We start from the raw sequence: 23702 nt of genomic DNA on the forward strand, positions 1-23702 counted from the left end.
GAACGAGCCACAGCCACAGAGACTGCAAGTGCATTATGTTTGTGTGTGTGTGTGTGTGTGTGTGTGGGCGGGGGGGCGGGGGTGTTCAAAGTATACTGAAACAACAAACAATTTAGGCATTTAAATAAAGTTAAATCATCTCTGCTCTTTAGAAATTCAAAGCCACAGACCAAATTGTGAATTGTAAATAGAACTGTAATTTCACTGTTTCACTTCAGCAGCGTCAATCTTTGCACAGATAATCTTCATATGATGATTTCTTCTTTATCGTCAGTATTTTCAAAGGAGATTATATGCTAGAAAATACAAAAAATAAATGAATAACAATTTGGTGAGAAAAAACATTGACTTTGAGTTCAGTCCTAAGTTACTTTCACCAACTTGTCTCTGCTGTAATATTTGGATTAATTCAATTAAGTCTTAGAACTGTTAGCTTTATTTTAAAACCAACATTGTATAAAATATAAAAAAAATACTTTTAGACAGGCCTGTGTTTTTGGCCTGTCATTTTTACGCAGGAACCTCAGAAAGGTATTATGAGTTTAGTTTGACATCAGAAAGTAAAAAGACTGCACAAAAGCTACACGTGTTACCATATTATATGACCCTTGCTATAACAGAAATGTATTAACCCCTTAATATTTTTTGTCTTGCTTTTTTTTTCAGAATGGCTTTGACAAAGCTTCAGAACAACCGCCCTGACACGCCATATTTCCGGCCACCCCCACTGCACATGAAAATTTTAAAGTCCTGTGACCAGCTAAGGGTCACTAGTTGGGATTTCAAAGAGGGAACAGCAACACCCCTGATAACTAAGAAGAACACCATTGCGGTGATCACTGATGGCCAGACTGTGACAAAGATCACAATGTTTGAAGAATATGCCTCTAAAGTCCAGCAGGGGGGGGTCATACATTATGAGAGGCCATGAACTCAGGGGCACGGCCCCCCCCTTACAACATCAATGTCACAGCAAAAACACAGTTTTTTCGGGCACCCACCCTAACTGTGAGGGAAGACCTTGTGAAAGAAGCAGACGACATTCTGCATCCTCCTGCTCCTCTCACCCCACTCAAGATGAGCTCCACAAATGGGGGACTCATGACAGTTCAAGGGGAGGTGGTGGAGGTAAGTATTTGTGGTTCCATCAGAATTTACATGGTAAATGGCCTGTATTTATATAGCGCTTTCTAGTCCCTAAGGACCCCAAAGCGCTTTACATATCCAGTCATCCACCCATTCACACACACATTCACACACTGGTGATGGCAAGCTACGTTGTAGCCACAGCCACCCTGTGGCTTTAGGTTTCCAAATAACCCATTATTGCCGGGGTTTTTTACAGTTAAAATAATTTTGGTTTTTGCTGTCAAGCAGAGACTAAATTCTGTTAAGATTGTTAAGCACAATTTTTAAAAAATATTTTCCTCAGACCATTTCTGGTATTTTTGCAGCCAATTTGCATTGTGCCTACATACATTTGTATTGTAAGGGCTAGATTTTAATGAACAGTCTCTACTTGATAATAAAAACAAACAGAATAATTATTTTATACACTTCTGTATATAAATTCACACAAAAGTCTTCATCAAAATATATCCTTTATAATAAAAGTAAAAGCAGATATAACAGAAATGGTCAAAAATTACCCTCAATTGGGCATAATGGAAAACAAATAGATTTTGTATACCTGAAACTGGCAAACTTTTCATTTATGTTGCTGTCACTTAAGTTACAAAATGTATTGTTTATAGAAGGATTTCCTACAACCTGTTTCATAATCACAGTATATGAAAAACATCCTAATAACCGATACAGATAAAACTGCTTCTGATAAGATAAATGGCATATGCAGAATACTTAACAACAACCATAACATAATCTAAACAGACTACTGAAGAAATAAAAACCTATCACAGATAACTACACTGATTATTACTGACCTTAAATTTCAATTTACTTTTCAGATTTCTGCTGTAAAGAAGGTGCTGTCGGGAAAACAACACGTTCCCCTTAAAAACCTCCAGCTGAAGGAGGTAATGGTGGAATTTAAGTTTTATATTGAAAATGGTTAAACTAATGTGACAAATTTGACATTGCTGGTACAGAATGTATGAGGCTGTGAGCTTTTTTTCTAGTTACTGGACTTGTTATTATTTAATTAATGAATCTTTAATTCTGTCATGCTTGTGATTTCAGGATGGGTTTACCATGGCAGTGTGCCTCTGGAGGGAGGCAGCTGTTAACAGCGTGAACGTGGGAGACCACATCAGTCTCTCTCACGTTAAGCAGAAACAGTCCTCATATGGAGTACAACTTCATAGTACAGCATTTACACAGATTGAGGTATGAAGAAGCTAAACCTTTGTTTGTCTTATCATCAAATGTTTAAAACTAGGTTTTCAAATTTGACATAACATTATATATATTATATTATCTTACACACACACACACACACACACAAACACTACATAGATAGATAGATAGATAGATAGATAGGTAGGTAGATAGATAGATAGATAGATAGATAGATAGATAGAAAAATTCACCACTCGCCCTTATGGGCGGTTTATCCTTCAAGCTCGGGTCCTCTACCAGTGGCCTGGGACTGCGTACCACTATATCCGGTTGGTTAGCCAACCGGACATAGGGGTGCGGGATCTCAGTCCTGGGAACAGCTAAGATACTGCGCAGGACCCTCAAGCTCCCAGGCCACTGGTAGAGGACCCGAGCTTGAAGGATAAACCGCCCGTAGGGGCGAGTGGTGAATTTTTCTCCAGGTGAACATAATTAACCATTTTGGAATTTACTTACCTGGATGATTGAGCATGCATCAAGACATAATGTGTGTATGTATGTGTCTTGGTGACTTAGTGAAACCACGTGATGACCATAGGTTTTCTTTTTTCTAGTTGGATAAAAAAAAACAATGTTTTCTGGGCTAAATGTGTGCCTATGCTGTGTTAACAGAGAAATGTCGAGGACAGTGCTGACATCATCATCATTGGTGTGGCCACGGCAGAAATGCCAAACCAGCTGGAGGTGTTGCTGGACAATGGAAAGAGCCTCTACATTCAAAGCGAGCTGTGGAGTCCCTTCGATAAAGAACTGGAGGAGGCAGTAATCAAAGTTACAGTTAAAATAAGCGGAAAGCAAATTGTACATATTCAAAAATATCAGTGCGAATAATTTAAAGAAAATGTACAGTTCCTTTGTTCACTTTGTTCAAAAATGTGAGAGATTGTATTTTATAACTTAAAAAGAATGATTTTTTTTCCTATCAGTATTTATAATTTTTAATGATATTTTGTTAAGTTCTGTATTATAGTTAACAGTTTTAGTATTTTCCAGCGTTAAGTATTTATATATTAAAAAGTCTACATAATAATCTTAGATTTGTGTTTGTTTTTAATTTTTAGAACACTGGAAGGCTATAAAATGTTTTTTAAAAAAGAAGAATAACAGAACAGATCAAGGCTTAATGTTGAATTTTGTAGATAATAAAGGGGGCAGGTCTATTAACAATATTTGATTTGTACCTTTTGAAAAAGCCAACAAATTCCTTTCATTATTGATTTTAACATTCCTGCTCTTTTAATTTGTAATTCAAATAATTGTGGAAGGGCAAAATGATGAACTGGGTGGATATGATATCAATTAGAATAGAATAGATTAGAATAATCATTTAATTATCCCACAAGGGGAAATGTGGTTGTATCAGCAGCACAAAAAAACACACATATACAAAAAAAGAACAGGACAAAGAACAGAAACACAATTGTTACATATTTACATCATGGACAATAGTTAACAAAGCAGAGTACAGTGCAGTTGTTGAAATTTGACTAAAGATCGGGTGCAAATAGAGCAGGATACTGAAAAATGTTTAAATAGTTAGGAATATTTAGAGTAATTAGAAAACTGCAGATTGTGTATCGTACTTGTGCATTAAAAAGTAGACATGTAACTCCCAATAAGTTGTCTGTACTCTCAGTACAGACCTGTGGTGATGATGACTATGGCAGAGTTGTCAGAGAACTTCTGTAGGTGGCAGCGTGGGGAGGTGATGGAAAAAGTCTGCAGTCTAGGAGGTGAAGAGGAACAGATCCAGCACAGTTCCCTGTGAGGCCGCCGTACTGTAGACCAGTGTATCAGAGACACAGCCCTGTGACCTCACATACTGTGGACGTTCTGTGAGGTAGTCCAGTATCCACTGGGACATGTGGTGGTCCACTCCTGATAGCTCCAGCTTGTCCCTCAGAAGTCGTGGGTGGATGTTTTTGAAAGCACTGGAGAAATCAAAGAACATGATCCTCACAGTGCATCCAGGCTTGTCAAGGTGAGTCAGAGCTCGATGCAGGAGGTAGATGATGTCATCCTCCACCCCAAAGCCAGGCTGGTAAGCAAACTGCAGTGGATCCAATAAAGACCTCACCAAGGGGCGCAGATGGTTTAGAACCAACCTCCCGATGGTCTTCATCAGATGTGATGTCAGGGAGGACAGGGAGATGTGATTAAAATTGCCAGAGTTCATGAAAAGGGCCAGAGGGTGCTGTGTTTGGAGTATGCTGGTTACAGTGTGCAGCTAATGTTGGGTCATAGCTGCCAATTCATCCACTTTGTCGGGGAGAGATCTCACGTTCCCCATAATAACAGATGGAATTGCAGGCCGGTACCTCCTAACCTTGCTGCGATGCCTGATCCCGGCCCAAGTACTGCGTCTCTCCCTTCTCACCTCATGGGGGATGTTGGCTTGCTCGGTGGTAGGCAGAACAGTGGAAGCGCCGAGGGCTAACAGCTGCTGGCTAACAACAGATCCCTGCTGTAAAGAATGCAAGGTTGGATCTCCACGCGCTCTCCGGACACAGATGCCGTAAAAAATGCAATAAGAAAAACGATTGTCCATAAAATTCTGAGCTCCATTGTAGGAGATCAGTCCACAATAGAAAAGCTCAGTCCACCGTCCTAAGTGGGAGCTCAGTCCACCGTCCTAAGTGGGAGCTCAGTCCACCATCCACAATAGAAAAACAAAAACAAGATTCACAAGAACAATAAAGAAACAAATATTAAAGGGAAAAAAGGACTCTGTCAGGCTGGAGCTGCTGATACTGGCTGCCAGCTTGGAGCGGCGCCTGAAGCGTTTTTTAAAGGCATTCACAGGCAGTGAATTAAAACAGACATTCACATGTGCATATGTAAAGAAACGGGGAAAAAAATAAAGAACGTTAAAGTTGTGAAATAAATAACATTGAAAATTAATTGAATAATAATTAATAAATAATTGAAAAACTGCCCCGTGTTAGAGAGTGACTTACGATAAGTTATTCCTTGGTTTAACTTTACTACTAACAGCTTTATGGTTCTAGTCTGATCAAAACTCAAGTCAGCTGTGTCACTCAAAAGTAATGATAAACAGAAAGACATATCACTGAATGTGACCGTCATGAACCTTTCAAGGCATTCTTATCAACACTCTGATAACCACAGTTTCAAACAGATGTTTGACCAAATTAATCTAAAATCTATACAAGCAATTGAAACATCCGTTAGAATTGTGAATATATCTTTGTTTGCCATGTTTATGTTCTATTAATTTAAAAAATTATACATATATATATTTTTACACATTAAAATGTTCAAAAGCTTCTTTTTTCAATTAGTTTACAGTTTCCTAATTTGATGATAAATATGGTACCAAACTAAGGAATACTGTTGAAATGAAGTTCACATTGTGATATATTTCAGGTATGGAGAGTCACACAGCTGAACAATTGATGTGCATATTTGAAGAAACAGGGATAAAATAAAGAACATTGTTGTGGAATAAATTATATTGAAAAATAATCAATGTTAGAGAGTGACTTATAATCAGCTATTATTTGGGTTAACTTTACCTCTTACAGCTTTTCACATAGTACTGTGACCAGGATGAAAGTCATCATGAAGTAGCTGTAAACAGTAGACTCATTAACATGAATATTATGGTTCTACTCTGACTCATGTCAGCTGTGTGACCTCATAAAATGATAAACAGAAACACATAGCACTGGATGAGACCTTCATGAACTTTTCAAACAGACTTAATAGGTCAAACTATATGTCTCACCCATTATCTATATATATTAGAGCAGTCTAAGCACAGATGTGGAAAACCACTGTTACACCTATTCTATACTCATGTACTTACTGACACCCCATACTAAGACAATATTCATACAAACACACTTTGAGCTTTCTTTACTTATCCTCTTAAACACTTTCTTTTTTTTTGAGATTGTGTAATCTCTATAAAGAATATGTGTCTGGTTCAATAGATTCTGATTTAAATGTCCATAATAATCAAATGATCATTATTGTGCATTCTACAATTCAAGATTTAGAGCTGTGTGTTTGTATGAATTCAGCTTGCTATACTTAGACTTTGATATATTAATCCACTATTTACCCAAACAAGTTACATTGTTTGGGTAAATAGATTGGGTTTGTCCTACAAAATAATTATTCAACAATAAAAAAACCACAAAAAACATCTGCACATTAATCCAGAGTTCAGTTTCATATGTCTGATATTGTTTGTTCAATCTGGTGACACAAACACAGTCAAAAATTTATTGCTAGCGTGACATGTGGTCCTTTTTGCCTTTGACCAATGATATGCTGGTTACTTGGACCAGTTTAGTATTTGCTGTCACAGAGGAATGTTAAATCCAAAAGACAAAACTGAAAAAAATATGTTAATTGCAAACATGTTTTTGCTTAGTAAAAGGATTGAAATTAAATGGAAACTGTCACCTTAAAGCCTCATTGTAAATATCATCACAAACAGATGTTTTCCACACAGTTAACAAAGCTCCACCACATCCGATCACTGCATATAAATGTAAAAGAAAACAAAAAAATTAACAGAAGGGAAGACTTTTGATTTAATAACTAAGCTTAAAATAAGTGTTACCTTTGAATATTTGTGGGAAAAATCTGATGCTACCCCAAGAATACAAAGCCACACTGGAAACGATGACAGGCTTGCAGCCCTCTGTCTTCCTGGAGTGAGGTGCCTGATCAGTAGCAGTGAGTTGACAGAAGTCGGTGTCTGTAAGAGCGGTCAAACACTGATACTGTGTCCACTTGCGTAGAGTCTAAGAAGCTGGAATGCAGTCACACTGTATGAGCTTGTTCTAAAAAATACATAAAAAGGAACATTTTATTTGTGTTAAGGCCTAAAAACTAGAAATAAGTTATAAAATGAACAATGTTAAAATACCTTATAGGTGCTGCAGGCCACATAACCAGAATCCAGAGCAATCTCACACTCACATGATGGTGAGGAAAGACATGAGCTCTGCAATGAGGTTTGAATGTCTCAGTTGGGACACTGAAGAACTCAGGAGACAGCAATACCTGCACAGAGAGACAGAGTAGAAAAAGCATAGATTTGTAATCCATAATGTGAATTAAAACTCAAAAAGTGTCAACAAGTATAATCATTTGAGTGTGTAATTCTTTATGCAATAAACAGGATTTTAATTAATTAAATGAATTAAAAGCAATGACATTTTTTATCAAAGATAAAGAATCATACCTCTCTCTGCTCTGAGGATCACTGAGCATCTCTGACAGGAAATACAGTTTCCTCAGTATGAGTCATCATTGATGGTCTCAGAGGTGTGTAGTGTGGCAGCATGGTGATGGTCTCCAGATCAGGCAGGAGGTCAGGTGATGGTGTGTCATCTTCTCCATTGAAGACACACTGGTATGGCAGTTCATAAAACAGCAGTCTCGTTGTGGCATGTAGTTATCTGTGCAGTCCAGCACTGATGGATCAGGTTTGGCTCAGCAGTTCATGAAGATGGGGTTAAGATGTTGTTGTTTCAGCTGAGGATGGTGAAGTTTGAAGGTTTTCCCACAAAGGAAACAGGACTGTGTGTGCCCTGTCTGAAAAAATACATCTACAAAACATAATGTGCTTTTAACACCACCCACCCTCCCCACCCACCCATCTCAGCCCCCAAGTGTCTATGTAATGCTGGTATGGGGTGTCAGTTACTAAATCTAATTAGTGCGTCAGAAAGCGGGGCTACACCTAAAGCCCCCGCTTTCTGATGTCTTTGTTTATTAGCAGCTTTTTTCAGCTGCTCAGAGAATTCTGACTTGGCCTTTATCCACCCAAACCCAAACCCACCCGGATAAAGGCCAAGTCAGAAAATGGATGCAGAAACTTCCATGTACTTCTAAATTAGTTTTTATACATATTCTGTAAGCTGTAAAAATGTTTTTCTCTACATAATGTATCATTATAGACATCTCTGGTAGCCTAAAGATAGTTTAAAACTTTTAACATTTTTTTTTACCTGTAAAACATGATAAGCAAAACCTCATTCATCCCAAAAACATTTGATTCTACAAAATTTACTATAATCAAGAAAATATAATTGTCTGTATTTATTCATGTGAATAAATGCCTGCATTTATCTGGGATTTATTTATTTACTATTTCATATTTGAAAGCCCTTTGAGGGGAAGCTCTCGTTTGTTGAGATACATACGTCAGAGTAAAAAGAGTATCAAAAAAGGAGATGACAATTAACATCCATGAAAAAATGCATTAGTAGATTTAGTCATTTAAAACATGAGAATAAAAAATAAATTATGTCCGTTTAATACTTTTTGCAGCATATTTCAGATCTGAGGTGCATGATAACAGAAAGCAGATCTCCCGCCTCTGCATGAAGTACAGCCATGATTTGGTGAAATGATTAATAACATTGCAATAAGAGAGGGTCTTCTTACAGACAGAGTAGGGAAGACAATATGAAGAAATATGATTTTTCAATGAAAAATCTTTTTCATGCTCTACAATCAGTAAACTCTGTAACAAACATGATCTGTAATTGTTCCAAAACTCACCAGACAACTTCATGATTGGCTGGAGGACAGGACACAAAACACAGGGTTGTGGTAACTGTAATATGTCCTCAGAATACCTGAATAGAGACTTTGCTGTGGCTGAGAAATAAAAATGAGGTCAAGCAGGGTGTTCTTGTCTGTAGTGGCAGAAGTGATCAGCTGTGAATACCCTCTAGACTGAAACTGCTCCAGAATCTGTTTTCTTCCACTCTGCAACTGGTTCTCATTAAAATCTCCACACACAATTATTGGGTGACAGTCCATTATTTCAAGTGAATCTAAAAGACTTACCAGGTTTTGCATGAATGGTGTCAAACTGTAGTCAGGAGGTCTGTACACAACAGCAATGAGCGCAGGGAATGGAGCCTGAACCTTCAACACTAAAAACTCAAGATCAGTGACATTATGCAGATACTGTTTTACCTGAACCTGAAAATGATTCCTCAAATACACAACAACTCCACCACCACTTCTGCTGGCCATGTGAGGAAAGTTTGTGTAGGACACATGTCTGTTGCGTTTGAACATGGTGTAGCCGTCCAAATGAAGACTGTCTGCAACAAAGGAGCCTTGGAGGTGAGACTCTGTGAGACACAAAACATCTGCTAAACACATTTCATGATGACTCTTGATGTCACTGATGTGAGATGGCAAACCCTCCGTATTGTGATGGATCAGTGTAAGAGTGTCAGGTCTGCTGGCTGTTTCTCTGACCTGAAGAAGAGGCATCATTTCCTCAACGCTGGCTTGTCTCATGGTTTGGAGCGCTGCAGTTACCTCAGGATTGGCATAAATCTTGTTCTCATCCAAATCCTGTAAATAGAGTCCACTGAGAGACGTCACCCTGCTGAGAGCAACATAAGCCATACCTGGTTCAAAAATGTTCTTCATTGAAACTACAGCTGTCTGTGTTGTAAGACCCTGAGTTTTGTGAATTGTGCAGGCAAATGCGAGCTTTACAGGAAACTGTCTGCGTACCGCTCCTTTAAACTTCAGACTCTCCTCTGCTCTCTCAATGTAAACAAGATCATCAGATGCTGCATTAGCACTGCGGTTGCTTCTTACAGACTGCCGGTTGTCCATTCTGAGCCCCAGTTTAATTATGTGTCCATCATTTTCAGATCTCACCACCTTTATCAGTATACCAAAAGCACCGTTGACCAAACCGTTTAGTGTGTCCAAGTTTCTGGTCAGCATCACTCGGGCTCCTTCAGCAACATTTAGGGTGTCGGGTAAATCATTTCGCCCACCTGTAAATGGTTTGTCTCTTCGTGCCATTCTGCCTGTACATTTATCCTTCTGGAAATCGTCTGCAGTGATGATTATGATGTTTGAATGAAGCTTCTTGAGCGTATCTGTGTTGTGGGATTCAACATTCTTGTTGGTGGCATAAATGTGTAAGACCTCGATTGGACATTCTTCTGGTGCAGTCACAGCCTGTGACAACAAATCTCTGTCGCACTGAGAAAGCTCATCTGTCTTTTCTTTGACTCTAATCCTGTTCAGCATCTCTGCAAAGGCCACATCATCTTTTTGACGCATGATCTCGGTTAGAGTGATCATCTGAAAATGTTCCTGCCATAGGTCAATCTGTTCTGGATCATAAACACAGAGAGGTTTAGACTGTCGCACTGGTGGCAGCTGGTAAAAATCTCCAACAGCTAAAACTGACATTCCACCAAAAGGTCTCTGAGTGCCTTTGATCTGTTTCAGTCTTGCATCCACATAAGCAAAAAGGGGTTTTGAAACCATTGAAATCTCATCAATAACAATAATTTCAGCATTTATAAGCTCAGATCTGACTTCATCCAGTTGGTTACCAAGTCCTTGAATGGGTGGTTTCAGACTCCTGGGTAGTTTCAGTAGGGAATGTAATGTAGAGCCATTGATAGAAAAAGCTGCTGTCCCAGTAAATGAAGTCAGTAAAACAGTTGGATTTGATATGTCAGCTTCTTCTGCATTAGCAGGCAGTCTGCTCAGGATCTTTGATGCTTCAGAGTGAATACACTTAATCAGATGTGACTTTCCAGTTCCTGCACCACCGTTGATATAGAAGAAAAATGGATCTGGGTTCAAACCACAAACTCGCTGAATACACCAGTCTCTTATGGCATAGAACACGCAGGCCTGCTTCTGGTTCAGATTCTGATACATTACACGTACCACAGCTGGATCTACTGCAGGTTGTTCTCTGATGGCTCTGATCTCTGTTACAGCATCAGACTGACGACTGTAGTCGGGAACATTCTCCTGTTCGTTCTCATCATCAGAATGTCTCTCAGGAAGATTCTCATCACATTGTAGCCTCACAACTTCAGATTCAGGAGCAAGATTACACCATTCATCAATAACAACATCCCTATTTTGTTCAAACTCTTCCAGTGCACTCTCAATATCCTCAGAGTTCTTCTCATACTTGTCTTTATTTCTCTTTACAACCCTTTTCACAGACTCACTGTGGTCTGAACATGGAAGTCGTACAAAACCTGAGTTGTAGAAGGACTGATAGGTTTGGAACCCTTGTGGTTTCAGTTCCTGCTCTGATCTGTGTGGAAGGTAAAGTCTCAACAGTCGTCCATAATATTGCTCAGGATCTTTTTCCTGTGAACAGTGGTAATACCTGATTATAGCTGGTTTATCATTCTTTCGCCTTTGTACAAATCCAAGCTGGTTTAGAAGAGGAAGCACATCTTTTCCTTCATTTGGACCACTCACCAACCGGCACAGGGCAGCAAAATCAGCCAGTGACATTTCCTCATATTCTGGTGTCTCAGGTCTGCATTTGTATTTATCACTCAAACTTGTCATCCAAATATTACAACTGTCGTGTGTTGTGGTTTCCAGGTAGCTCATCGGGCGACTCATTTTTACTGGGTTATCATCTGTTGGTACAAATACAACACTGCGGGAACATTTTTTCATTTTTAGGCCACAGACTCGAGTCACACACTCCTGTGCGCTGATTTCTCTCTTTTTTGAATAAGCCTGCATCACAGCTCTCATTTCATCACATTCATTGACCGTGTTCTTATCAGAGTTGTCAATAACTGTCTTTAGGTATTCAGAGAGGCCAGATTCTTTCTTCGTTATATATTTACAGAGATATTCTATACATGAATAGGCATTCAATATTAATGAGACATCTAAATTAGAGTTCCAGGCTTCAAGCAGGTCTGGGTTGTAATTGTTGATCCAACAGTCCTTTGGGTCACGTTTCAGAATCAGCGCTGTTTTCTTGTTTATGTCTTGGAGGCATTGCTCATACTCATTCATTGTCAAGTTGCATCGTGACAGAATCTGCTCTATGGTGAGGGAAGCAGCTTCAGGTTCCTTCAGCAGGTTCATCAAAGGTCTGAGTTTGGCTTTTGCAGCTTCAGTGTCTGAATCCTCATCCTGTCTCACAATCATTGTTCTTGTGGCTGGTGGTTTTGGAAAGCCAAATCTACAACCAGAGTTCACACTCTTAAAGCACGTTTTTGTGTGGTTTTTGCTGTGCTTTTGTAGTTCAGTGACTTTTTTGTGCAGTTCAGGCTGTTTTTCTGGATCAGGGAGCTGAGCTGAGATGTATCTGTCCACAAAGTCACAGACAGTTTGGTCGTCATCCACATCTACTTCTACCTTTTCTCGAATCCACAGCAACATGTGTATATGCGGACTACCTCTGTGCTGGAACTCAACTCTGTAAAAGTAATCAATGATTTCACCAAGGGGCTGTGCAGGAGAAAACAGCAAATCTCTGAACAAAGCCTCAACACGCTTATCAAACATTCGCATGGTGGTTACTGGATTTGATCTTAGAATTTCACACTTTTCTGACCAGTCCAGGGCTTCAAAATCAACCTCTTCACCTTGCTGTCTCTTTATTGCTTGAATCACTTCAGGCCATCTCATCTCAGCAGCAGAGAAAGTGACAAAGAACTGAGGTGTTCCTATTTGACGAACCATACTGAATAGATCTCTTGTAGTTTTCTGCCAGTAAGCTGGAGTTCCTCTGAGTGGCTGCATAAATCTGATTGCATCTTTATTTCTTACCAGCTTCTCTACTTCTGTCTTACTTTGTAACATTCCTGATGTGATTTTGCGTCCATCTTTGGTCATAGTTTTACCTTTCCTTAGCTGTATTGTCATGCTGGAATTAGCCAGGTGTATTTCAGTGACAAACTGTGAGAAAAACAGGTAATTTGTATCTTTAGCAAATCTTGCATCAATGTTGAAAAGCCTTGACTTGAAGTAAGCACTTGGTGTGAGTTTAAGACGTCTCTTTTCATCCAGTGTATTCTGACCAGTAGGAAACTGCACAGGAAATGCCATGGCTTCCAAATGAGGAGTTCTGAAGAAGCTAACAGGATTGTTTCTTTCTGCAGGAGCCACACAATATGTGTTATCAGTGAAAGAGAGAATCTCTTCTGAAATGTCTACAGGCTGCAGGCAACTTTCTAGAGCAAAACCTCCATTGTTCAAATCACTTTCTGGTTCCTCTGGATTTTGTTCCTCTGGTTGTTCATCACAGGATTGCATATCAATATCTTGTTCACTTTCAGACTCAGTTTCACACAAAAGGGCATCTTTTTCATAGTTGTCAATTTCCATTAAATCTGCTTCATTATAATCATCACTTGCCATGCTGGCTTCATCACTGCTGTCATCATCAGGTAACGTGGGATCACAAAGCAATGCATCATCTCTGATAACAATATCTGTGTACTGTGGATGAATTTGTTTGAGTTTACGCAGGGCTTGGATCAGTTTAGACCAGGTGACAGTCTGGAACAGCTGATGGCCTTTGTAGCACAGTCGTCTTTTCAACTTGATCCTCATTATCTGTGATTGGTTTCTGAGCCGAGGCAAACAGTCAACTGTTTGTTGGACCTCAGATGGTACACACACCACATTACCACGTATGAGTCTTTGTCTGCCCTTTGGAAGAGGAATAATCTTTGCAAATGGTATGCATTTGGCAATCAGATGTCTCTCCAGAATGTTGAGATCACACAGTTCAGCTGGAATATCCTGCAGTTCTAAACCGTTGACAGCAGCAAGCCTTGGCATGCGTCCACTTTTGAGGGAACTGTGACACGTGTGACAGATATACTCCTTTTTTCTCTCAACAGGAAAGCTGCAGTGATCATTACATGCTTCGTCACACACATGAACAAATTTACCAGTTAGACACTGCTGAGCTACAGTTTGGTGTTTTGAGTAATTTTCTCTTTTGCAGATTTTCACCTGATTAGGAAAAGAAGCTTTTAGACAAACAGTACAAACATAAGATGGTGCTGACTTAATGTTGGATCTGAAACGAGATATGGCCTCATTCATTAAACTGTTATCTGGATGACACTGTAAACTTTCAGCTGGTCGATGCATCTGACGATATTTTCTTTTTATGTTCATTGCACATCTGATATTATGCATCTGTCTAAAAGAAAAACCGTTCCAATATTTTACTCTCATTCGTTCTCTCATATTGTCCTTGTGTTTCTGCTGAAATTGTCTCTCTTCTCCATAACGTTTAGTGATGTAAGATCTCTTTTTCTGTTTAAATTCTTCACTTTCTTTATATAGATTATATACATATGACCTCATGTAAGCTTTATGTTTCTCTCTGAATCCAGCACAAGTTCTGTAATTTCTTCTTAGACGTTCCTTCTGCTGTTCTTTGAACATAGGAGATTGTCTATAAGATTCTTTATATGTTTTTCTCATACGTTCCTTCTGCTTTTCTCGGAAAATGGGAGATTCTCTATATGTTCTTGTTATACGCTCCTTCTGCTTTTCTCGGAAGATGGGAGATTCTCTATATGTTCTTGTTATACGTTCCTTCTGCTTTTCTCGGAAAATGGGAGATTCTCTATATGTTCTTGTTATACGCTCCTTCTGCTTTTCTCGGAAGATGGGAGATTCTCTATATGTTCTTGTTATACGCTCCTTCTGCTTTTCTCGGAAAATGGGAGATTCTCTATATGTTCTTGTTATACGCTCCTTCTGCTTTTCTCGGAAAATGGGAGATTCTCTATATGTTCTTGTTATACGCTCCTTCTGCTTTTCTCGGAATAATGAATCTTCTTTATACATCCTTATGACACGTTCTCTTTTTCTCTCTCTAATTTTAGCACTATCTCTATAGATTTTTCTAAAATGTTCTCTCTGTTTCTCTCTATATGTAGCATTGAGTTTATACAGATTATTTTTGTACACACTCTTTTTCTTACTGTGATCAGAATCATGAGACTTTCTACTAGAATCTTTTTTCTTTGCCTTAAAGCTTTCATCAAAAGTGTACGTCTGTCTTTCTTTCTTTTTCTCATTTTCCTTTCTCTGTGGTAGTTTTTCTTGGACCAATAATCGTCTCCTAATCTTTTTCCTTTGCTGTTTATTATGCTTCAACAGTTTATGTGAGAGTTCCTCTGTTGTCTTAGTTAAACAGGAGGCAGTGTTTAAATCATTCTGAGGAACAGATTCTTTTGTTACCTGAGTGTCTCTTACAGAAGATGCAGAGGTTTCTATTTCTAAATAATCAGAAGGACGATTGTTCAGCTCAGCAGCTGGCTCATTTGAATAATCCACTCTGGATGACATCACTTCGGTGGCTAAAGTGTCGGTCACAGTTTTCTGTGTCTGCTCAGTGGATTTTGGGGTTTCAAATTCAGGTTCATTTAAAGCTGGTGCTGGAAGACTTGTAGCTGTTTGTCTGTTTTCATCAGCATCTCTTTGGTCAGCTGCGTTTTCACTGTGAAACTCGACAGGCTGTAGCTCATAAGTGCAGGATGGTGCGATGCTAAACATTCGGTACAAGCGTTTGATCCTGTCAATCATGTCGTTAAGACGTGTGAATTTTAACATAACTGCAGTTCCACCACTTACAGCTAGCGACAATGGCATTCCTGTAGACTTACGTGGGTGAGGGTCAAAGTATGCATATTCACCTGAAGTCAGCCTGCAAACTGCGATCACCGTTCCTCCCATGACTAGCAAAGCGTAGCGAACCGCTGAAGCCAAACACTGTAGTCCCTGTTCAAGGCTCGGAAAATGATCTGTACCATCAAATGTGCCATAATGAGCAAACTGAGACATATCCACTTGATACTCGTGTCTGCGGCTGGTGACCACTGAGGGAAGCTCATCGGAGGCTAGAAACACGCTGTTCACAAACCTCTTTCTGGCATCTGAATACACGGCATGGCCTTTGTCCAACACACGGTTAAGATCTGCTCTGGTAATGAATTCATCCTCGTGTAAGAATGACAGGAAAACCAAACTGTTAGCCATGCATTGCTGATTACGGTACTTTCCATACTTAGCAGAGGCCTGGCTTCGGGACGCACAGATGCTACTCACTCGTGAACAAGTTTCACTGTTTGTAACCTGTACATGAGACGGTCCTGGAGTTTCTCCATCATGCTGCGTTTGCAGAGTTACCTGGGGTTCAATCTGGATTACCTGCTGTACTTTAGCGTTTGGCACACATGCTGAGGGAACACCTCTCTTTACCACATCTGCATAAGACACTGCGGCTGTCTGAACGCTGCTCTGCACTTTTGGACTGGGAATACTTGTAACAGACACCTTTACCTCCTCACCGCTCTGAGAAACATTTACCTGTTCTTTCTGCTTTTGCCATCTAAGCTTCTGGGACTGTGACCTTTGACCTTTTCTTGGCATTTTGTGCAAGTACAAACTGGACCTTATATGTATTTATACACAAATGTAAATAAAACTCAACCTGTAAACACTGAAAAACTGACTCAACTTTCTCTTAAATCAGCTTTATCAGAATTGATGTAAAAGGCTGACTTAAATACAAACTCAATATTTAGTTTAACTTATTTAAAGTTCTTTGAAAACACTTTGGTCTTTTTTATTGTAGCCTTTTCAAAAACTGTATATTATTACTTCTATTTTTTCTAACCAGACTGGATAACAAATAGGTCTATACTTCTGTAAAGTAATATGCAGAATAAATCTCAACAATCAATCAACAGGCTATGATAAAAATCTTAGCTTTTAAGTAGACTTTGTGTAAATCTTTCAGATATTTAAAATGTAAAGCAAATATAAGGAGCTGTGATGGTGTGGTGATCAGATGACAGGCGAAGGGGATTCTTCAGCTGGACGTTCTGCAGCAGTCAGGAAACAGGAAGTCTGGGTTCTCAGGTCAGCCTCTTGATGACAATTGTAACTGAATACTTACACTGAGTGACAAAAAAGGGTTTGTCCTTAAATAATAATAGTAAAAACTTGTAGTCAAATGTCAAGCCAATGAAACAGACTTGAAAAATGTATTTGAATCAAATTTAATATTTATGTGAATACAGCATCCTGAATGTATGTATTACAAAATAACCAGATTATCTTACTACAAAGAAAAATCTCAAAAGAGGTGTATATTTTATATAATTTATCAAAGTAATTGCACTTGTAAGCCAAACTATCAGTGTTTATTTCAAAGTGTAATGCAAAATTAAAATGACAAATGTAGGGCTCTGTAAGTAGTTTCTACAGTGAGTTCTACTGTACTGTAATTCTACTACTGTATATTCAACTTTTTACTTGTAATTTCCAGCAAAATGAGTGGATATGAGAGAGTTTAACGACAGGAAAGAAGGAGCAGTGAGAGCGGAGATCTCTCAGAATTCTGAAAACAGATCGACGAAGTTCTGGTAACTTCAATTCCAAAAACTTGGTTTCTTATCAAACTTGGTTTCTTGTCAAACTTGGTTTCTTGTCAAACTTAGATTGCTTTTCAACTCAGGTTCAAGCTTGTCAAATTAGATAGAGCTCATGGCGGAGAAATGATAGAAGATAGAATGGCTTGTCAAAAAAGATGGAGCAGGGAGAGGGAGAGTGATAGGACAGACTGAAATTGCTTGTTAATTGCTTGTCAACGATAGAGGGAGAGGGTTTTCTGCAGCAGGTCACCTGTAAGACAAAAAGAGACTGGAATTAGGCATATTTTCAATAAACATGGCTTTCCAGTATTTTTCGGACTATAAGTCACACTTAAAATCCTTTAGTTTTCTCAAAAATTAACAGTTTACCTTACATATTAATTCTGGCTGTGCTTAGTGACCTCAACCCAATTTTATGTGCTACATGGCGCTCAAACATCAGTCAAAATGTTTTAGTACGACTTTGGAAAGCTACAAAGCTGCACCGTTTGATGGATTGTTGGAGCATTACAGCTACAGTAGTCAGGTGCCTCGCGGAGTAATTCGTATTGTGCTTAAACATAATATTATGGTGTGTGTATGAGGACCTGGCATCTGTTTAGAGACATGCGTACGAAGCAGATTTCAAACCGATCAATCCATGAAGAATTTGATAGATTTGTGGAAGAGTACTGAACAGAATAAGTGAGTGTACTGTTCTGTGTTACCACTGAAAAATGTTTAGAGTTATGAATGCACATTATAATCCGAAAAATACAGTACATACAGGGCTTTACATATTGAAGAGTTCCACAGTAAATTATTGGACTGAACTTATTGAAAATGCTCAAAAATGGTGGTGGAACTATTCTAAAGAAATTTTTACATTCTATTAACATAATAAGGACAAACAGTATCTATAAACTTAAACCAAGATGTGCTGCTACAATAACCTACTGTAAATATCATATGGTCCAACAAAACCCATACACGGAGGTTAGAAGAGACAGTTTCAGGCCACCTGCTTCACTCAAATTTGTGCAACATCACATGTTCCTTAATCCCCAAAGTTCTCAAATCATTGTTTCTGTGTGTACTTACCTGGGACAACAGTATATCATAATATCTGGGCACACAGAAACAGGGATTTGAGATCCATTAACATAAAAGTAAACAATACTTTACTCAGTATGACTTTTGGCAAAATGAGAAATTTGGAGATGTATGGTTCCTACAAAGCAGTTTCTACATATTTCAGTCACATGTGGGGCATGTTTAATACACAGCCATAAGCACTCCACTAAATCTAGGACATACTTATAATGGCCAATATCAAGGTCTAATTAAAAATGTAGTATGATGATAATTTCTTTGTAGATCATTTAATCATAAAATACAGAAATGAGTGCTGTAACTGTGCTTTTGATTTTTTTCCAATCATCAACAAAATCTTTAATTAAAAGACTAATTCAAAGAGCAGATTTCAGAAAGTGAATTAATTTCATGAAGGGAAAGAAGCTTTTGAAATCCGCAAGGCCCTACTTGTACCTAAACTGCTGTTCATGAGCTAATCTAATGTGGAAAAAGATGCGCTGCTACAATAACCTACAGACCTCTGTAGGTCTGGAAATGTTTACACAGGCTTTTCTAGAATTTGATGACTTTTGATGATCACCAATAGCTGTGCTGACTCACAGCACTACACCGAATCTCCTATAATGAGAAACATTTCCCAGCACTGCACCTCAGACAAACCTTTACTTACCAGACTTGAGACGATCAGATCAGCAGTCTAGAGAAAGGAAACAATTCATCAGATCACTGTTTGATGATTCAGACTGTAGAGCCTCTTCACACACAATCCAATTGACTGTGACACAAATTAACTAGTAAAATCCTCAATTACTTTACTTTTTTAAGTTCACTGTAGTCTAAAGAGGAGATAATTGAACTGCAGGGTCTCACATGTGCAGGAAGGTAGGAGGTACCAAATATTTCCTACACAGAAGCCTTGTGGCTCCAACATTTTCTACGACAGGTCAGTTCTAATAAAGTGTGAAAAACCACAACTTTTAATGTCCTTTCAGGTTAAAAACATTAAATACAAAGTAATTCTTTAAATCAGAAGCAACAGAAAACCTCATCATGTTTTGGTTAGTCTGATATGACTATGCAAATCCTAAAATACATATAAATATTGACATGTTACCATAACAGACTTGCACCATGTTTTGTGATTAAAAGGAAATGTCTTAAAATATTACACTACAAAATCCTTTCATTGTACCAGTTGCTAGGAATATTTATGTATTTTGCAATGTCCCTTTTTGGCAACATTTCTATTTAATTTTAAAACAAATTATATTCACTAAATAAGTAATAAACTAATTAGACACACTGGTACACGTAATAAATCCTGACTTTATGTTTTTGCCAATCAGTAAATGGAAACATATCACAAAAAGTCAAACTACTGTATGCAAGTCGTCAAACGTGCTACGCAATGCCAGGTTCATACTGCTTCAGTTACAATCACTGTTTACTTACCAGCAAAGGCAAAACCAAAGATCTCTTTCACTCTGTGTAACAAAAGACAAAGCACAAAAATACAGAATGAGACAACTCAGATCAGCATCACAGTCAATACTACATCACTCTGTGTATGTCTGTGAAGGTTCTCAGTCATCCAGGTCATCGTAGTGAAAGGAGTTTGCAAAGAAAAGCGTCTGGACTTCTTTAAGTTGCTTGAAGACGTTTCACCTCTCATCCGAGAAGCTTCTTCAGTTCTAAGGTCAAATGAGGTCAATGAGCTCACCTGAAACCCTGGCTGATTAGGTCCCACACCCGCTTTCACACCTTGGCTCATGTGATTAGAGGATCACCAGGGGGTCCTTTGTCCCTCTTTGGGGGGATCCTCCCACTGGGTTTAAATCTGGGACTCTCGGCCATTTGACCTTAGAACTGAAGAAGCTTCTCGGATGAGAGGTGAAACGTCTTCAAGCAACTTAAAGAAGTCCAGACGCTTTTCTTTGCAAACTCCTTTGATCACTCTGTGTAGTCCAAAAGATTCAGTACACGTCTTTGTTTACCACAGCTGGAATACAAACAACTCACCTCTTTTTTCTACACCTTATTAAAGATTACTGTCTTCATTAAGGTAATATGTGGTTTCATCCATTTGTAATAAGCCACACAAGTTTCTCAGTTATGTGATAGCTCTATTAGTTTGGTGCTATTAGATAACACAGTAGATGTAAAAAGCAATGATTTGCTACACCTAGCACTGCACACTTTATCAAATTGTGACATCACAATTTAAAAGCATGAACAATCATAAATGAAAGCTTGGGTGATATATTTGTAGGCTTCAACGTTTGAGTTGGTCTGCATTCAAATTCTTCCCCAAAATATTATCACCTGCACACAGTGTCATTTAGTATCATTTAATATGCTGTTGTTTTAAATATCTACATATCATATTAATAATATTAATGGTGCACTGCTGCATTTTATTTATTTGAAGGTGGCTGCAGGTGTAGGTTTTATTTAAAAAACAACCTGCACAAACAAGTGTTTGTTAAACAGTTCGTAAAAATGAACAAAAAAACTAAAATTAATTAATTAAAAAAACTTCTTCTTGCTAAGAGATGTTATTATATTATGTGTTTTATCCTCAGCTCTCTCTCCCTTCTGTTAATTAACCTATAAAACAAACACACAGGCACGTGACTCTTTTTCTCCCGGCTTTCAGTCAGAGGCGGTAAAATGGCTCCTTTGAAGTTGCCGACCATGCTGCTTCAGCAGCTAATCAATGGTTCTAAGATGGCGGCTTATTACCTTACAACCTAAAGAATGAGGCCGTTTTAACTGACTGATTTGTGAAGAGGAGAACTAACTTCAGCTTCTCTAATAGACTCAGAAACACTAACACACCGAATGAACCAGATACAACACAATAACTGTATTAAACAATCAAATGAAACATATTCATTTCACACTGGGCCTATAGGAGCTAGGCTAGGCGTTAGCACTTGGTTGTTAGGGCTAGCTTACCACTTCTTTTAAATACTAAAATTAAAACGTTTCACTAAAAAAAGCAGCCATTGTGTTACTTCAACATGACTTATACTTCGACTGGCTTCATAAGTCACTAACAACAACTGGGTAAATCACTCAAACAGCTTATAGACATTTCATTTCAGAGAAGAGAGACAGAGAAGTAGCGCTTACCGGCAGGGATGAGCAGAGAGTGGGCGGAGCTTCAGGAGTCAGCCGGAGACGTAAAAAAAAAAGAGGCATTCACGGGTAGTGGGAAACTCCGCCATTACACAAAATTGGCATTGAAAATGTGAAAGATATATGTAAATTTAAACATTAATATACTAGTTTTTTTGCAACAAAAAACAACTAGTAGAAATTTAATTCTATAAGTTTAAAAAATGTTTCTAACAGGATTCTTTGAATTTGAAATAATGGTTAAAAGACATAAATAAACATAAGGTCATTATGTTAAAATGTACTGTATTATGATAGATTTATTTAACTGACTGCAGTAATAAGAACAGTCTTCTCCTGAACACCAACACCAAGGAGCTGGTGTTGGTGTTCACCTAAGCATTCTCACAGGACAGTAGGAGCTGCAGAGGCTCACCTCACTGCACTGCAGGAGTCAGAGGTTCAGGAGGTCCTTTACCCCACTGCCATGAGACTTTTTAACAGTGACTCCTGACATGTTCATAGCACATTTATTTATTTTATTCTAATACGTATTGGTTGTAATCATATGAATTCTGACCTAAATGGACTTGCACCCACTTCTTCACCCCTGCTGCAGTGAGGTAAAGGTGTGGCTGTCTAAACAAGACTCTTCAGTGAGGGTTTTAAAGACAACCATCTAAACCAGGGGTCAGCAACATTTAAGACCCAAAGAGCCATTTGGACCAGGCTTGCACGGAAAATAAAGCACTGGGAGCCACAAATACTTTTTGACATCTAAAATGAACATAACACTGCACACATTGTTTTTTACCTTTATGCTTTGTATAAACAACTATAGTGTGTTGCGTATGAAATCCATGAAATGCTACAAAGCAAATGAAATTTTATTCATTTAATGGACATTTTGAATTCTTAAAAAATAACAAAAAGTAAAAGCATCCAGTTGATGGTCTCTCTTAAATGAATTAAAAAGCTGAACTTGAATTGTCCATGTATCAAACAAAAACTGATCCTTATATCACCTTTGGGCTTTCGGGGCATATAGAACCTTCACCTGAATTTAAAAAATAATTGGAAAAAAGCACTATGCTCTTAAAAAATGAATAATAAATATTCGCAAAATATCTATATAAATATTTTATGTGGCCTGCAGTGCCCCTGCAAGAGAGGTGGTCGCACCTGACGTCATCTGCAATCACGCCTCGCCACCTTAAAGTCTGTACTCTCTCTGCTGTTGTGTTATGTGTCGGGCTGTGTGCTGTGTGTACGTTTCCTAACCGTAGGGGCTACAACTGTCATTCTTATACCATTTTGTTGAGAAGAGATGGGTGAATCTTCAAGTGTTGAACATTTATATTTAAAATATGAATTATTAAACATATATAGACAATTGGCTGGCTGGGAAGTCACGCAGGCCTGGATATGTAAATTTGAATATTACAGTCCTCACCGAGGATTGACTCCCTGGGGAGCTGGCAGAAATATATAGAAATATTATGACTACCCAGAAATACTTCATTTAGTAGAAATACTATGTTTTAGCACAAATACTATAAAATGGCAGAAATACTGTACTTAAGCAGAAATACTATATTAAGTACAAATCCTATAAAAAGCAGAAATACTGTACTATGATTTGGTAGAAAAAGTATAATTAATCAAAAATACTATATTTGGCAGAAATACTATGTTTTAGCAGAAATACTATATTTAGCACAAATCTTATAAAATAGCAGAAATAGCATGATTTAGCAGAAGTGCTGTATTTAGCACAAATCTTATAAAATAGCAGAAATGGTATGATTTAGCAGAAATGCTTTATTTAGCACAAATACTGAAAAGCAGCAGAAATGCTATGACTTAGCACAATAGTAATAACTTAAATAGAAAAATTGGAAAAGCAAAATGGACAGCTGAAAAAAATCCTGAACA

The 23702-nt window shown here is 38.2% G+C and overlaps 1 protein-coding gene and 2 long non-coding RNA genes across 3 annotated transcripts; 1 reads left to right on the forward strand and 2 right to left on the reverse strand.

Moving 5' to 3' along the window:
• The first annotated feature begins 927 nt into the window (after positions 1 to 927).
• Positions 928 to 3369, forward strand: LOC112845384 (uncharacterized). Its single transcript, XM_025904796.1, has 4 exons — positions 928 to 1128; positions 1968 to 2036; positions 2200 to 2346; positions 2971 to 3369. Exons 1-4 carry the CDS (start codon positions 928 to 930, stop codon positions 3187 to 3189), a joined length of 636 nt encoding a protein of 211 aa, XP_025760581.1. The 3' UTR covers positions 3190 to 3369.
• Positions 3370 to 3651: 282 nt separating this feature from the next.
• On the reverse strand, positions 3652 to 7322 carry LOC112845383 (uncharacterized). The gene is made up of 3 exons (XR_003218192.1): positions 7262 to 7322; positions 6953 to 7175; positions 3652 to 6868 (listed from the first exon to the last, which is right to left on the reverse strand). It is a non-coding gene; the product is annotated as an uncharacterized LOC112845383 (long non-coding RNA).
• A 9868-nt stretch (positions 7323 to 17190) lies between these two features.
• LOC109200374 (uncharacterized) lies at positions 17191 to 20232 on the reverse strand. The gene is made up of 3 exons (XR_002060545.2): positions 20100 to 20232; positions 19318 to 19344; positions 17191 to 17823 (listed from the first exon to the last, which is right to left on the reverse strand). It is a non-coding gene; the product is annotated as an uncharacterized LOC109200374 (long non-coding RNA).
• Between the last annotated feature and the right edge of the window lie 3470 nt (positions 20233 to 23702).

This window comes from Oreochromis niloticus, unplaced genomic scaffold (genome assembly GCF_001858045.2).
Source record: "Oreochromis niloticus isolate F11D_XX unplaced genomic scaffold, O_niloticus_UMD_NMBU tig00007187_pilon, whole genome shotgun sequence".
Taxonomy (NCBI): Eukaryota; Metazoa; Chordata; class Actinopteri; order Cichliformes; family Cichlidae; genus Oreochromis; species Oreochromis niloticus.

What these genes read in the sequence shown, in the direction of transcription:
- LOC112845384 (XM_025904796.1), top strand. Translation starts at nt 928, where the DNA reads ATGAACTCAGGGGCACGGCCCCCCCCTTACAACATCAATGTCACAGCA. An exon ending in TTCAAGGGGAGGTGGTGGAG is followed by an intron (nt 1,129 to 1,967) that starts GTAAGTATTTGT and finishes TTTACTTTTCAG; the next exon opens with ATTTCTGCTGTAAAGAAGGT. An exon ending in CAGCATTTACACAGATTGAG is followed by an intron (nt 2,347 to 2,970) that starts GTATGAAGAAGC and finishes CTGTGTTAACAG; the next exon opens with AGAAATGTCGAGGACAGTGC.